Source organism: Suillus clintonianus (assembly GCF_016758775.1).
Source record: "Suillus clintonianus strain FC179 chromosome Unknown DEU56scaffold_71, whole genome shotgun sequence".
NCBI classification, from domain to species: domain Eukaryota; kingdom Fungi; phylum Basidiomycota; class Agaricomycetes; order Boletales; family Suillaceae; genus Suillus; species Suillus clintonianus.
Genome location: NW_024539295.1, coordinates 150,859 through 163,742, shown reverse-complemented (window position 1 = coordinate 163,742; position 12,884 = coordinate 150,859). Strand labels below are relative to the sequence as shown.

General features: G+C 46.6%; 4 protein-coding genes across 4 annotated transcripts; 2 read left to right on the top strand and 2 right to left on the bottom strand.

Annotated features, from left to right (window-relative positions):
- Positions 1–130: 130 nt before the first annotated feature.
- On the top strand, positions 131–690 carry DEU56DRAFT_982688 (uncharacterized protein; the record flags this gene model as incomplete). Its single annotated transcript, XM_041359908.1, has 5 exons — positions 131–148; positions 207–311; positions 367–434; positions 490–556; positions 607–690. 5 exons carry the CDS (start codon positions 131–133, stop codon positions 667–669), a joined length of 321 nt encoding a protein of 106 aa, XP_041205421.1. The 3' UTR covers positions 670–690.
- A 688-nt stretch (positions 691–1,378) lies between these two features.
- Positions 1,379–3,942, bottom strand: DEU56DRAFT_982687 (uncharacterized protein; the record flags this gene model as incomplete). The annotated part of the gene is made up of 11 exons (XM_041359907.1): positions 1,379–1,790; positions 1,843–1,857; positions 1,913–2,001; positions 2,074–2,225; positions 2,284–2,372; positions 2,438–2,631; positions 2,682–2,790; positions 2,851–2,912; positions 2,962–3,547; positions 3,600–3,823; positions 3,879–3,942. 11 exons carry the CDS (start codon positions 3,940–3,942, stop codon positions 1,476–1,478), a joined length of 1,899 nt encoding a protein of 632 aa, XP_041205420.1. The 3' UTR covers positions 1,379–1,475.
- Positions 3,943–5,285: 1,343 nt separating this feature from the next.
- On the top strand, positions 5,286–5,908 carry DEU56DRAFT_820133 (uncharacterized protein; the record flags this gene model as incomplete). The annotated part of the gene is made up of 1 exon (XM_041354060.1): positions 5,286–5,908. A coding segment is annotated over one exon (387 nt), but the record flags the coding sequence as incomplete, so codon positions are not given.
- Positions 5,909–9,170: 3,262 nt separating this feature from the next.
- Positions 9,171–11,631, bottom strand: DEU56DRAFT_958507 (uncharacterized protein; the record flags this gene model as incomplete). Its single annotated transcript, XM_041359280.1, has 11 exons — positions 9,171–9,485; positions 9,538–9,552; positions 9,608–9,696; positions 9,769–9,911; positions 9,970–10,058; positions 10,123–10,313; positions 10,364–10,475; positions 10,540–10,598; positions 10,648–11,236; positions 11,289–11,512; positions 11,568–11,631. 11 exons carry the CDS (start codon positions 11,629–11,631, stop codon positions 9,171–9,173), a joined length of 1,890 nt encoding a protein of 629 aa, XP_041205418.1.
- Positions 11,632–12,884: the final 1,253 nt, after the last annotated feature.

Below are 12,884 nucleotides of genomic sequence, written 5' to 3'. Positions count from 1 at the left end.
ATCATCCACCATGTCACAGTCTTATCCTGCACCTGGCTTCTACTACATACAAAGTTGTAGCAAGCCAAATCGTTACGCAAGCGTTCGCTATGGCGAAGAAAAAGTACTTCGCGGAGAGCCTATCAATCCCATGGCGTATTACCAAAGGGTAAGCTTGAACGACTTTCTGATCATTCTGCTACCCTGAAAGCTCACGGTGAGAGTAGTGGCGCCTAGACTATGTTGAAGGTGCTAGCGACCGCCCTCAGGTATTCTGCGTTCTCACCAAAGACGAGGGTGAAGGCTCATTGGGCGTGCATTCCGACAAGAAGGTAGACTGGTAGTCTCCTGTAAGATTCAGATTGCTCCTTACACAACCTTCTGCAGTACCAACCTGTCTACTTCATGGACGACTCGCAGACCTGGTTTCTCAAGCAGAGCAATGAGGGTTACGTGTGAGCGACGACCATCCTTGTTTTAACTCGTCATGCTCAAGTTCAAGTATTGCAGTATTGGGCAGATCTCTCAGGCTGATGACCATGAGTACACTTGGTACCTCGGCAACACAGACGAGCCGGTGCGTGCACCTCCCTTTTTCGTAAAGTGTCTCTACTTAACCCAGCGCAGATCATGATCAACGTCCAAGGTATTGTGGAACCCCAGAGCTGGCAATTCGTGGCAGCAGAATAAGCACTGGGATGCCGATACTCGCGTTATGTATTTGTTTTGTTTCTGAGATCTGATAGTTGTTGTACCATCAGTTTACGCAAATGCTAGCATGTAAAGCAGTGCCGATTTTTTTTCGACTTCACTCGGTTTTCAATTACCATTGAGAAAAACATGGTCAATAGGTACAACACACAGGAAACGTTCTAAATGATCCAGCGAGATCGAACGCAACTCATATCTAAACATCTTTAAACAGAATCTGGCTTGGGTACGAAGCACGTTGCGGACTTTCTCCACACATAGTGAAAAATACGAGGTGAAATAAGCGTAAGCAAGCAATGTGATGATATACATTAAACAGTTACAGACGAGCATCACCTGATATCGCTGAAATTACCGAGATGATGAGTCGACCAATTTCGAATTCTGGATAGTGGTCAATTTTACTATCTAAAACTCGAAGAGTCGAAATCACTTCAGTAGACCAGATCCCTGGCGCAAGATGCGGTTGATCAAAGTTCGAGCAGAGCGGTCAAGACGGCGATCTGCTGTAGTCAATTCAAAGAATTCTTTTCTGGTAAAAATAAAGAAGCAAGCCAGCACCATCCGCATGATAATGATATCTGCGACGCACCTGTTTCCGCCTCTATATTTCAGCAGTCGACCTCGAGAGAACGACTCCGCATTTAAATTGAGAAACATACCAAGCACAACAATCATAATACAGACCTCCGCATCAGAGCAGTATTAACCATGGAACGACGAAATATATAGTGTACAAACATAAATAAGCAGCAGTTCGCCAGCCCACTATTCTTGAACCCAAATCACATCTCATCGTCATGACCGTGGTCAGCTTCACTAGTGAGACTATCAGTTGAACTCCCAAACTCTTGTTCGCCGGATATCGTTTTTGCAAAACAAACATCTACCATCCCTGCTCGGCGCAGATTGGCCTCTGTCGGGTGCTCCACATCTTCCAGGGCTTCATTGATAGAGGCAGAACGATGACCCAACCACATGAGTTGAAGTGGACCTATGTCTGGGATGACAGCCTGGCGATCATGCGATGCATCGAATGCTCTTGTCGTGTATAGCGCCAGTCCCAACATGATCACCGATGCAGATGCCGCAAAACACAACTAGAATCATATTCGATGAATTGTCATTCCGTAGATACTATCACGAACTCACAGGAAGAAGGTTGATCTACAACATATTGCGTCAGTCAATTGAAAATAGGTTCTGTGTAGTTCAAACTGACATTGAGGCGGAGGGCAATATACTCCTCGTCGACATAGGCCATCCCGTTGCCAGGCTGAAATCCTCCATTAGATATGCCGATCTGTCCCGCTGAGCATGTGACACAGAATGAGTAAGAACAGGGCAATGATTGAAAAAGTCAAACCAAAAACGATATCTTACCTATCCAAATGAGTTGTGCAGCTGCTTTCGCAACAGCCAGTTCTAATATGCCCGGTCTCAAAACGAAAGTGGCAATAGGAGGTGGAGCCGCCAGGTATCCGGATTGTAATTCTTCAGCGGTGAGATTCAAGCCCACCAATGACATGATATACCTAGAAGTCAAACCGTGGGTGAGCCATTGAAACGGTGCAGTCAAGGTAACGTTTTCACTCATCCGCAATAGATGGTTGGGTGAGATGTAGAGATGGATCTCCAAATGAATACCCGCTATTGACCGGGATAGACAAAGCTTCGCCGATCTGGAATAAACAGTGGATCATTTGAACTTTTTGTAACCTCTCAAAATGAGTGCTGTGTAACGCACTTCTGTTGCCCAATCACTAATATTCGTCCACTGATATATCTCCCATTGCGTGGATGGCTGCCAGATGGGCACTGGATTTAGTAAACTGTTGGTTCGCATGTCGACCACTCCTTTTGTAGTGTTGACTGACAACGAGCATTGTATAAAATAGACCTGAATGCCATACGAAATGATAGTAAAGACATCGGAGCTATCTGCGGAAACCTTTATTATCACAGTTGCAATACAAACAAGCAAAACGCACTGTGATCTTCCCAAGTCATGTTAACAGCAACCGCGTCTTGTACTGAGGGCTCGATCTCTAATAATGTAGAGACCATCAATAAGACATTAGGCATATAATCATTGGCAGTCTATTGTACAACTATCGTTCAGTTCCGAGCGTCCACACTATTATCCTGGATAATACTTACCAGGGAACGACTGGACACAGCATCTAAAAATGGGACTCGAAGAAATTGTATTTGGTCTGACCCTGTAGACATTTCTCAGCTGAAAACATCACACCAGCCATGACGACGCACAGAGAGGGCTCGCACCCACTGAGAAACCATCAATTTCACCATTCGCGCCAGTCGGTATGTGGGCTATGCTCGTATTAGCAAAGTATGTGACATTGGGAAGCAATCCGCAATGCGAGGTTATTGTCGTTGCATTCACAGTTGCATTTCCTGTTACGGTGTTTGTTTTGAGCGTGTCATAGACTGTAGTATTGGATAACCCTGGAGTGACCATGCCAGGCAATTGATTGATGACTGGTAGGGATGCGGTAATGGAACCCCAGTTTGCGCCAGAATTGATTGATAGGTCATTTAGCCATCCTAGTGTTGTTGGCACAGAAGTCGCCATAGAAGCATTGAACGGTTGAAATTGTAGGAGAGTGGAAGAGGTGACATGCAGCACGGACATGCTCGCAAGGTAGGCTGTTACGCCAGCAGTCGTCCACAATGAGACAGGGATGTCAGTTTGTCGCCAGATGCTGCTGAGTGCAGAGCCTAGACCCGTCCATGCGCCAGAAATGTCGTGAATCGCAGTCAATTTCAGACGCCGTACAAGTGTTCTCGAAACCGCAAGCCGTTGAGTAAGGAAGAGTAAGACAGCTGTGTAGATCTGGATAAAACCATGTCAGTGGTGTATTATTAACATAACAGTGGACACGTACAGTATAGAATGCTTGGAGTGAAGCACTCAGCACCACAGGCCATAAATCGTTGTTCGTCGACGTGATTGAGATAATCACACGGTGTTCCCAGTGACGGGCATAAAAGATAACAAGGATGATATGTATGATGACCAGCATGCCATGTAGCATGTAACATGCGCGTGCAGAGAATGATCCGTCGTTTGCATTCTTCGAGCGGTTCTTCGAGCGAGCCCTCCAGGACGCTGATGCGGTGACATGTAGCCATTACCGTAAACAATAGGGGATCAATGAACATACCGAACCAATTCCTTGGCCGTTGAACAGCGGGATGCTTGCCATCTGTGCCTGACATCAACTCCATTTCGAAGGGATCTAGTGACTTTAAGTACCCGTGACGAAGGAATGGTGAGCTAGTGGCGGCACCAGAATGATCAATCGACTTTATATATCTAAAAGAAGTTGCTCAGCCTTACCTCCGTACAGAGACATGGGAAATATTGTCTGTACAGACGAGTCAGGCGCTGGGAATGATTATGTCAACGCGAGGGTGCTACACTGGTTGGCATCAATTCTATTCGCAGTGTATCGCATTCGTGGTGTATCGCATAACCAGCCAAGCAGGCGGGAGAAGGCACAGACACAGACGCTGTTTTGACAATCGCTTGACGCGACTTTTTCTAATGTGCAACTATGCATGTGAGTGATTACCAACGGTTAGCGAGGTGCCGCTATGGATTTACTTTTAGGATTGCTCCTCCTATGTAAACTAGTCATCAGTATTAGGCGAGGGTCGAATTTTCGCACAACGATAATTATAGCCTCAATATGTGATCCACAGTCAATAGCCCATTAACAACATACAAAAATAACTCACATTGATTAGACGTACGAGACTCATGGCTGTAAACAAGCAGTGCTGGATAGGATCGCAAGAGGTCCGAAACCCAACCACGCACCCCCAGTATCATGATCGTCAGCAACACCATCACAGCCCACCGAGTGCCCAGACAGACACAGTATGTGCTATTCTGAGTTCTTGAGTCATGACTATTATACACCAAGGGATGTCAATTAATATTCGAAGCTTCCCTCCATGGCTATTTCATGACATAAAAATCCATTCAAGATATAAGTCATTATAGGTATTTCAGGTAGTGAATATGACTCACCTGAGTGGCCATCTGCGCTGGACTCGCCTCCTTTGAAGCGATGAACAACTGTTCCATTTCATGGCTATTGGTTTGCCATGGTGGTGGTGGCAGTAGAGTTGGTGGCAGGACTTGAACCGGCGATTCTGTACGAGGAAGGCAGTGGCAGTTCGGGGTCAAAAAATGGCCCGCTGCCGATACCAGCACGAAGGAACACTTATAATTGAAGGCCCGCAGCTAATACCAACTCTATGGTCCAGGTTCCGGCCCGGCTTCGAGACCGAGCCCAGGTCACGGCCTGCCCAAGGCTTGGGCCTGGGCTTCAATTTTGCAAAGCCAAAGACCGCGGCTTGCTACTACAAGACGGGGAATCCAGAGCCAGGCTGATGAAAACGAGGACATGCGTGAACAACATCACAGAGGGAGAACATGTGTCAATCTTAGCAGGGCGCTGACATAAGAAGGGGGGTAGAGTAGGGACACCCCCGCGAGCAGGATGGGATTACGCCTGTTCAGAACCAGGATCAAAATCATGTTGGAAGAGTTTTCGGCGCTTTCGCAATACGGCCTTAAAGTATCGCTGTTGAAAGGCGCGAGTGCTAGAATAGGCGATGCGAGTCTTTTGAAGCTTCGCGAGTCTGTGAGTGTTGAAGACTTACGGTCTTGGTGGTGACAGTTTATGTAAAAAATGGGCTCTATGGGTCTTATCCGACGATGGACCACAATCCAGCCGTCAATCGCTCCTCGACCGCAACAGCTGACGTCCTGATGAAAGAACTCAATCTCCCCCAGCCAGCCCCGATTGACAGACTCGTTCAAACAATTCCAGAAGAAATCCCAAAAGCCCACCGGTTCGTAGCCGAGATGGAAGGGCTGACAGAATTCGTGGGAGGCGGGGAAGCGGATGTGTTTCATGGGTTTGCGATGGTGTTTGAGAGTGTGTCAGGGTCGGATCTATGGGGTAGATATCGAGATGCTGAGGAGGGTCGTAGAGAAGGCTTTGAGGTTGCAGGAGACGTCAAAATAGGCGTCGAGTTTATATCTGATATTTCCCCAGTTCGGTAGAGGTCAAGGGAACACAAGTTCGAGTGGCGGCGTGCTTGAAGATTTCAAATAACTACAAGGGCTCGTCAATCAAGCAAAGACTTTGCAAAGCTTAAGACGTGTTCCGAAGTTTGTAGAAACTCCGCCTAAGCCATGGTAATGAGGACACTGAGGCACAAATTACAGCACGTGACTATTACAGTATGAGGAGATCTAAATTAGTACTAGAACAATGCCATCAGATCACTTTCGCATCAAGGCCCGCTACAGCACTTCGAACAGCATATCTATTGACAGGAACCCATCCCTCGATCTCATTTTGGTCATCCAAGCACTGCATGGTAGTATATTTAGCACAAATATCATCGTCGTATGTCCACCAAGTTCCCCGCTCCCTCACATCCATCCTCTAACAGTATGACACTAGTCTCAGACGACCCTAGTAATTGGCCACTCATCAACTCTTGGCGTATTGCCAGCTATTTAATAGGTTCGTGAAGAGCAATCAGATTTCGGCGCTCATGTTTCGATCTGACCTTGATTGTGGTTTTCCAGTTGCCGCCGGTGTTGGAATGGTATATGATTGGGGTGAGCATCATAACATTAGAAAATTGCTGATTTCCTACAAGTATTTCCAGTCCTTACGTTCGGACAAGAGGTATGTTGATCCTATGACTGGGGCAGCCATCTCGCTAAGATTTGTTTGTAGGTCGAACTGGTCTGGGTGAGCACAGTTCCACGTCGGAAGAACAATGTTGATTTGCAACAGAGACAACGTTGGTCCCTGATGACTGTTCTCTATATGAGTGTACGTAGCTTGCCTGTTGTGAATTTCTGCTGACTCGACAATATCCTAGGTGCGCTATCTTGGAATTTTTTATATTGTGTATGTTCAGAAGGCTTGACAATTGGTGTCGTGCTAATCTATTATCTCTCACAATCAGCGTGAATATACTGGGTATGTCTTCTCGCATTCACCGTGTTTGTTTCTTCTGACCAGTGGCATACAGATAATGTTCCGACGATTTTGTTGACAGATGCAGTGAGTCTTCTGCACCGATGCCTGCTATTCCCATTCAATTAACCGCGACACCCTGTAGGGGTGAGTGTCATTCTTGACCAACTTCTTCGTTTACTATCATGACTGCTACAGATGTGAGTCTGTTTGTGGTGTGCGATCCACCCAAGGCCCATCACTAACCGGATTTCTCAGGCTTGATTATGTACCTCGTGTGGAATTGGATGAATGTTGTGGTATATACGATGCTGTGTGGTGAGCTGTGCAGTTACGAGACCTATGATATTGACTTGACCGACCGAAACATGTTGCAGTCATCATGACCGCTCGGTTACATGCCATGTATCAACGATCCACAAGGATCCTGATATTTATCGTCGTCGTGTGCTTGGCTGTCAACATTTACGACGTAGCGGCCGCTGTAATGATAGCGAGGCATGCTTCAGGAGGTACACTTAATTGCGAATGAAAACCGTGCATGGCGCTCATTGATGGATACAAGAGGAACTCATCATCTCTGGAACCTATGCATGCATGTTTGGCAATGAGGACAATACCCCACTTCTGGGTACCATAACTTGGATACTCCGTACTGTCTGGGAGGTCCTCGCGCTGTGTCTCGCAGTCTGGGTTGCTGTTAAACACTTCCGTGAACTGCGACAACATTCGGCAGGAGGGATTATCGGCGACTGTTTCACGGTGTTGATAAAATCCCATGTGCTTTACTTTGCAAGGTGAGTCCATATTGTGATTATGCTTCCCTTTTCTGTTGAATGATTGAACGCGCTAGTTATGTTGCCGTGTCTTGCTTCACCCTCATAGTTACTTTGTCTCCAACGATCTTAGCGGTATGTCAATCTTTCACTGACCTCTGCATGCGACTGCGGTTCATTATTTCTATAGGACCCATTTTCCCTCGAAGCACAGATTGTGCTTGGTTTTCTTCAGATTTTGACAGTCATACAATCCTTTGTGCTGGGACCACGCCTCATCCTTAGCGTTCGAGAATATCACGCTCGGCTCGTGGCTGACTCTGATGCAGCAACTGGCATGACCTCAATCGCTTTCCAGGAGCGCGTGCATATATCGACAGGCAGTGGCGTGTAGCACGGGAGATGCTCGATGGAGTTGACGGTAATCTGGTGCTGCGGAGGGAGCACCTACTTTGGATGCGTGACGAGCACGGTGCTCCGGCTTTCCATAACAGTTACTTATGGAAATGACGAGAGTCACACGTACAAATAATGTCTGCCCCGAGGTCATATAATCAGAGAAAGAGATTGAATCGCAGCAGAGTCTGAATCACGGGGTATAACTAGGTGATGCAATCTGGACCACTAACTATCACACCAAATTCTATTATCTCTGCACCATCCATTATGCTCTATCTCGCACCTGGTACATACCACATTCAAAGTTCTAGCAAGCCAGATTGTTACGCCAGCATTCGCTACAGCAAAGACGCACTTCGCGGAGAGCCCATTGATCCTAGCCAATGTAGCCAAGCGGTGAGCTGAACGACTTCTGGAGAAACCCCAGAGCTGGCAATTCGTGGCAGCGGAATAAGCACTGGGATGCAGATACTCACGTCATGTATTTGTTTTGTTTCTGAGATCTGATAGTTGTTGTACCATCAGTTTACACAAATGCTAGCATGTAAAGCAGTGCCGATTTTTTTCGACTGCACTCGGTTTTCAATTACCATTGAGAAAAACTTGGTCAATAAATACAACACACAGGAAACGTTCTAAATGATCCAGCGAGATCGAACGCAACTCATATCTAAACGTCTTTAAACAGAATCTGGCTTGGGTACGAAGCACGTTGCGGACTTTCTCCACACATAGTGAAGAATACGAGGTGAAATAAGTGTAAGCAAGCAATGTGATGATATACATGAAACAGTTACAGACGTGCATCACCTGATATCGCTGAAATCACCGAGATGATGAGTCGACCAATCTCGAATTCTGGATAGTGGTCAATTCTACTATCTAAAACTCGAAGAGTCGAAATTACATCAGTTAGTCCAGATCCCTGTCGCAAGATGCGTTTGATCAAAGTTCGAGCAGAGCGGTCAAGACGGCGATCTCCCGTAGTCAATTCAAAGAATTCTTTTCTGGTAAAAATAGAGAAGCAAGCCAGTACCACCCGCATGATAATGATAGCTGCGACGCACCTGTTTCCGCCTCTATATTTCAGTAGTCGACCTCGAGACGACTCCGCATTTAAATTGACAAACGTACCAAGCACAACGATCATAATACAGACCTCCGCATCAGAGCAGTATGAACCATGGATCCATGGAACGACGAAATATATAGTGTACAAACATAAATAAGCAGCAGTTCGCCAGCCCTCTATAGTCTTGAACCAGAATCACATCTCATCGTCATGACCGTGGTCAACTTCACTAGTGAGACTATCAATTGAACTCCCAAACTCTTGTTCGCCGGGTATCGTATTTGAAAAACAAACATCTACCATGCCTGCTCGGCGCAGATTAGCCTCTGTCGGGTGCTCCACATCTTCCAGGACTTCATTGATTGAGGCTGAACGATGACCCAACCACAAGAGTTGTAGTATGCCTATGTTAGGAATGGCAGCCTGACTGGAATGCGATGCATCGAATGCTCTTGTCATGCGTAGCGCCAGTCCCAACATTATCACCGATGCAGATACCGCAAAACACAACTAGAATCATATTCGATGAATTGTCATTCCGTAGATACTATCACGAACTCACAGGAAGAAGGTTGATCTACAAGATATTGCGTCAGTCAATTGAAAAGAGGTTCTGTGCAGTTCAAACTGACATTGAGGCGGAGGGCAATATACTCCTCGTCGACATTGGCCATCCCGTTGCCAGGCTGAAATCCTCCATGAGATGCGCCGATCCGTCCCGCTGAGCATGTGACACAGAATGAGTAAGAACAGGGCAATAATTGAGGAAGCCAAACCAAAAGCGGTATCTTACCTATCCAAATGAGTTGTGCAGCTGCTTTCGCAACAGCCAGTTCTAATATATCCGGTCTCAAAACGAAAGTGGCAGTAGGAAGATAGTATCCGGATTGTAATTCTTCAGCGGTGAGATTCAAGCCCACCAATGACATAATATACCTAGAAGTCAAACCGTGGGTGAGCCATTGAAACGGTGCAGTCAAGGTAACGTTTTCACTCATCCGCAATAGAGGGTTGGGTGGGATGTAGAAATTGTTCTCCAAATGAATACCCGCTACTGACAGGGGTAGATAAAGCCATGCCGATCTGTAATAAACAGTGGATCATTGAACTTTCCATAACCTCTCAAAATGAGTGCCGCGTAACGCACTTCTGCTGCCCAACCACTAACATTCGTCCACTGATATATCTCCCATTGCGTGGATGGCTGCCAGATGGGCGCTGGATTCAGTAAATTGTTGGTTTGTATGTCGACCACCCCGTCTGCAGTGTTGGCTAACAGCGAGCATTGCACAAAATAGACCTGAATGCCATACGGAATGTCAGTGTCGGTGGTGTAATCTGTAGAAAATATTGATGTCATGGCTACATTACAAACAAGCAAAACGCACTGTAATATTCCCAAGTCATGTTTACAGCAACCGCCTCTTGTACTGAGGGCTCGATCTCTAATAATGTAGAAACCATGAGTAAGACAGTAGGCAGTATATAAAAATCATCAAGCTATTTCCATACAACCATTGTTCAGTTCCGAGCGTCCACGCAACTTATCTCGGAGAATGCTTACCGTGGAAGGACCGAGAGTTTCAAAAGCACTCCATCGTAGAATTTGTATCTGGTCTGACCCTGTAGACATTTCTCAGCTGAAAACATCACACCAGCCACGACGACGTACAAGGAGGGCTCGCACCCATTGTGAGATTATAATTTTCACCATTCGTGCTAAACAGTACGCTGGCCATGCTCATATTAGCAGAGTATGTGACATTGGAAAGCAATCCGCAATGCGAGGAGGTTATCGTCGTTGCATTCACAGTTGCATTTCCGGTTATGGAGCTTGTTTTGAGCGTGTCGTAGACTGTAGTATTGGATAACCCCGGAGTGACCATGCCAGACAATTGATTGATAATTGGTAGAGATGCGGTAATGGAACCCCAGTTTGCGCCAGAATTAAGTGATAGGTCATATAGCCATCCTAGTGTTGTTGGCACAGAAGTTGCCATAGAAGCATTGAACGGTTGAAATTGTAGGAGAGTGGAAGAGGTGACATGCAACACGGACATGCTCACAAGGTAGGCTGTCACGCCAGCAGTCGTCCACAACGAGGCAGGGATGTCAGTTTGTCGCCAGACGCTGCTGAGTGCAGAGCCGAGGCCCGCCCATGCGCCAGAAATGTCGTGAATCGCGGTCAATTTCAGACGGCGTACAAGTGTTCTCGAAACCGCAAGCCGTTGAGTAAGGAAGAGTAAGACAGCCGTGTAGATCTGGATTAAATCTTGTCAGTGGTGTATTATTAACATAACAGTGGGCACGTACAGTATAGAATCCTTGCAGTGAAGCACTCAGCACCACAGGCCATAAATCGTTGTTCGTCGATGTGATTGAGATGATCACACGGTGTTCCCAGTGACGGGCATAAAAGATAACAAGGACGATGTGTATGATGACCAGCATGCCATGTAGCATGTAACATGCGCGTGCAGAGGATGATACGTCGTTTGCATTCTTGGACCGGTTCTTCGAGCAAGCCCTCCAGGACGCTGATGCGGTGACATGTAACCATTGCCATAAACAATAGGGAATAAATGAACATACCGAACCAATTCCTTGGCCGTTGAACAGCGGGATGCTTGCCATCTGTGGCTGACATCAACTCCATTTCGAAGGGATCTAGTGACTTTAAGTACCCGTAACGAAGGTGAGTGAAGGTGGTGAGCTAGTGGCGGCACCAGAATGAACAATCGACTTTATATATCTAAAAGAAGTTGCTCAGCAACACCTCCGACATGGGAAATATTGTCTGTACAGACGAGTCAGGCGCTGGGAATGAGTATGTCAACGCGAGGGTGCAACACTGGTTGACATCAATTCTATTTGTGGTGTATCGCATAACCAGCCAAGCAGGCGGGAGAAGGCACATACGCTGTTTTGACAATCTCTTGACGCCACTTGTCGTAATGTGCAACTATGCATGTGAGTGATGACCAACGGTTAGCGAGGTGCAGCTATGGATTTGCTTTCAGGATTGCTCCTCCTATGTACACTAGTCATCAGTATTAGGCGAGGGTCGAATACGATAATTATAGGCTCAATATGAATATGTGATTCACAGTCACTGACCCATTAAAATCATACAAAAATAACTCACATTGATTCGACGTACGAGACTCATGGCTGTAAACAAGCAGTGCTGGATAGGATCGCAAGAGGTCCAAAACTTAACCACGCACCTTCAGTATCATGATCGTCAGCAAGACCATCACAGCCCACCGAGTGCCCAGACAGACACAGTATGTGTTATTCTGAATTCCTGAGTCATATGACTATTATACACCGAGGGATGTCAATTAAATATTCAGAGCTTCCCTCGATGGTTATTTCATGACAATAAAAATACATTCGGAATATACGTCATTATAGGAATTTCAGGTGGTGAATATGACTCACCTGAGTGGCCATCTGCGTTCGACTCGCCTCCCTTGAAGCGATGAACCATTGTTCCAGTCAGCTGCAAAGTTACTCGCATGTTCCATTTGATGGTTATTGGTTTGCCATGGCGGTGGTGGCAGTAGAGTTGGTGGCAGAACTTAAACCGGCAATTCTGTACGAGGAAGGCAGTGGCAGTTCGGGGTCAAAAAATGGCCCGCTGCCGATACCAGCACGAAGGGAACACTTATATTGGAATGCCCGCAACTAATGCCAACTCTATGGTCCGGGTTCCGGCCCGGCCTCGAGCCCGAGCCCAGGTCACGGCCTGCCCAAGGCCTGGGCTTCAATTTTGCAAAGTTGAAGACGGCAGCTCAAGCCGCAGCTTGCTACTGCAACGACGGGGAATCCAGAGCCAGGCTGCTAACAACGAGGACATGCGTGGATAACGACACGGAGGGAGAACATGTGTCAATCTTAGCAGGG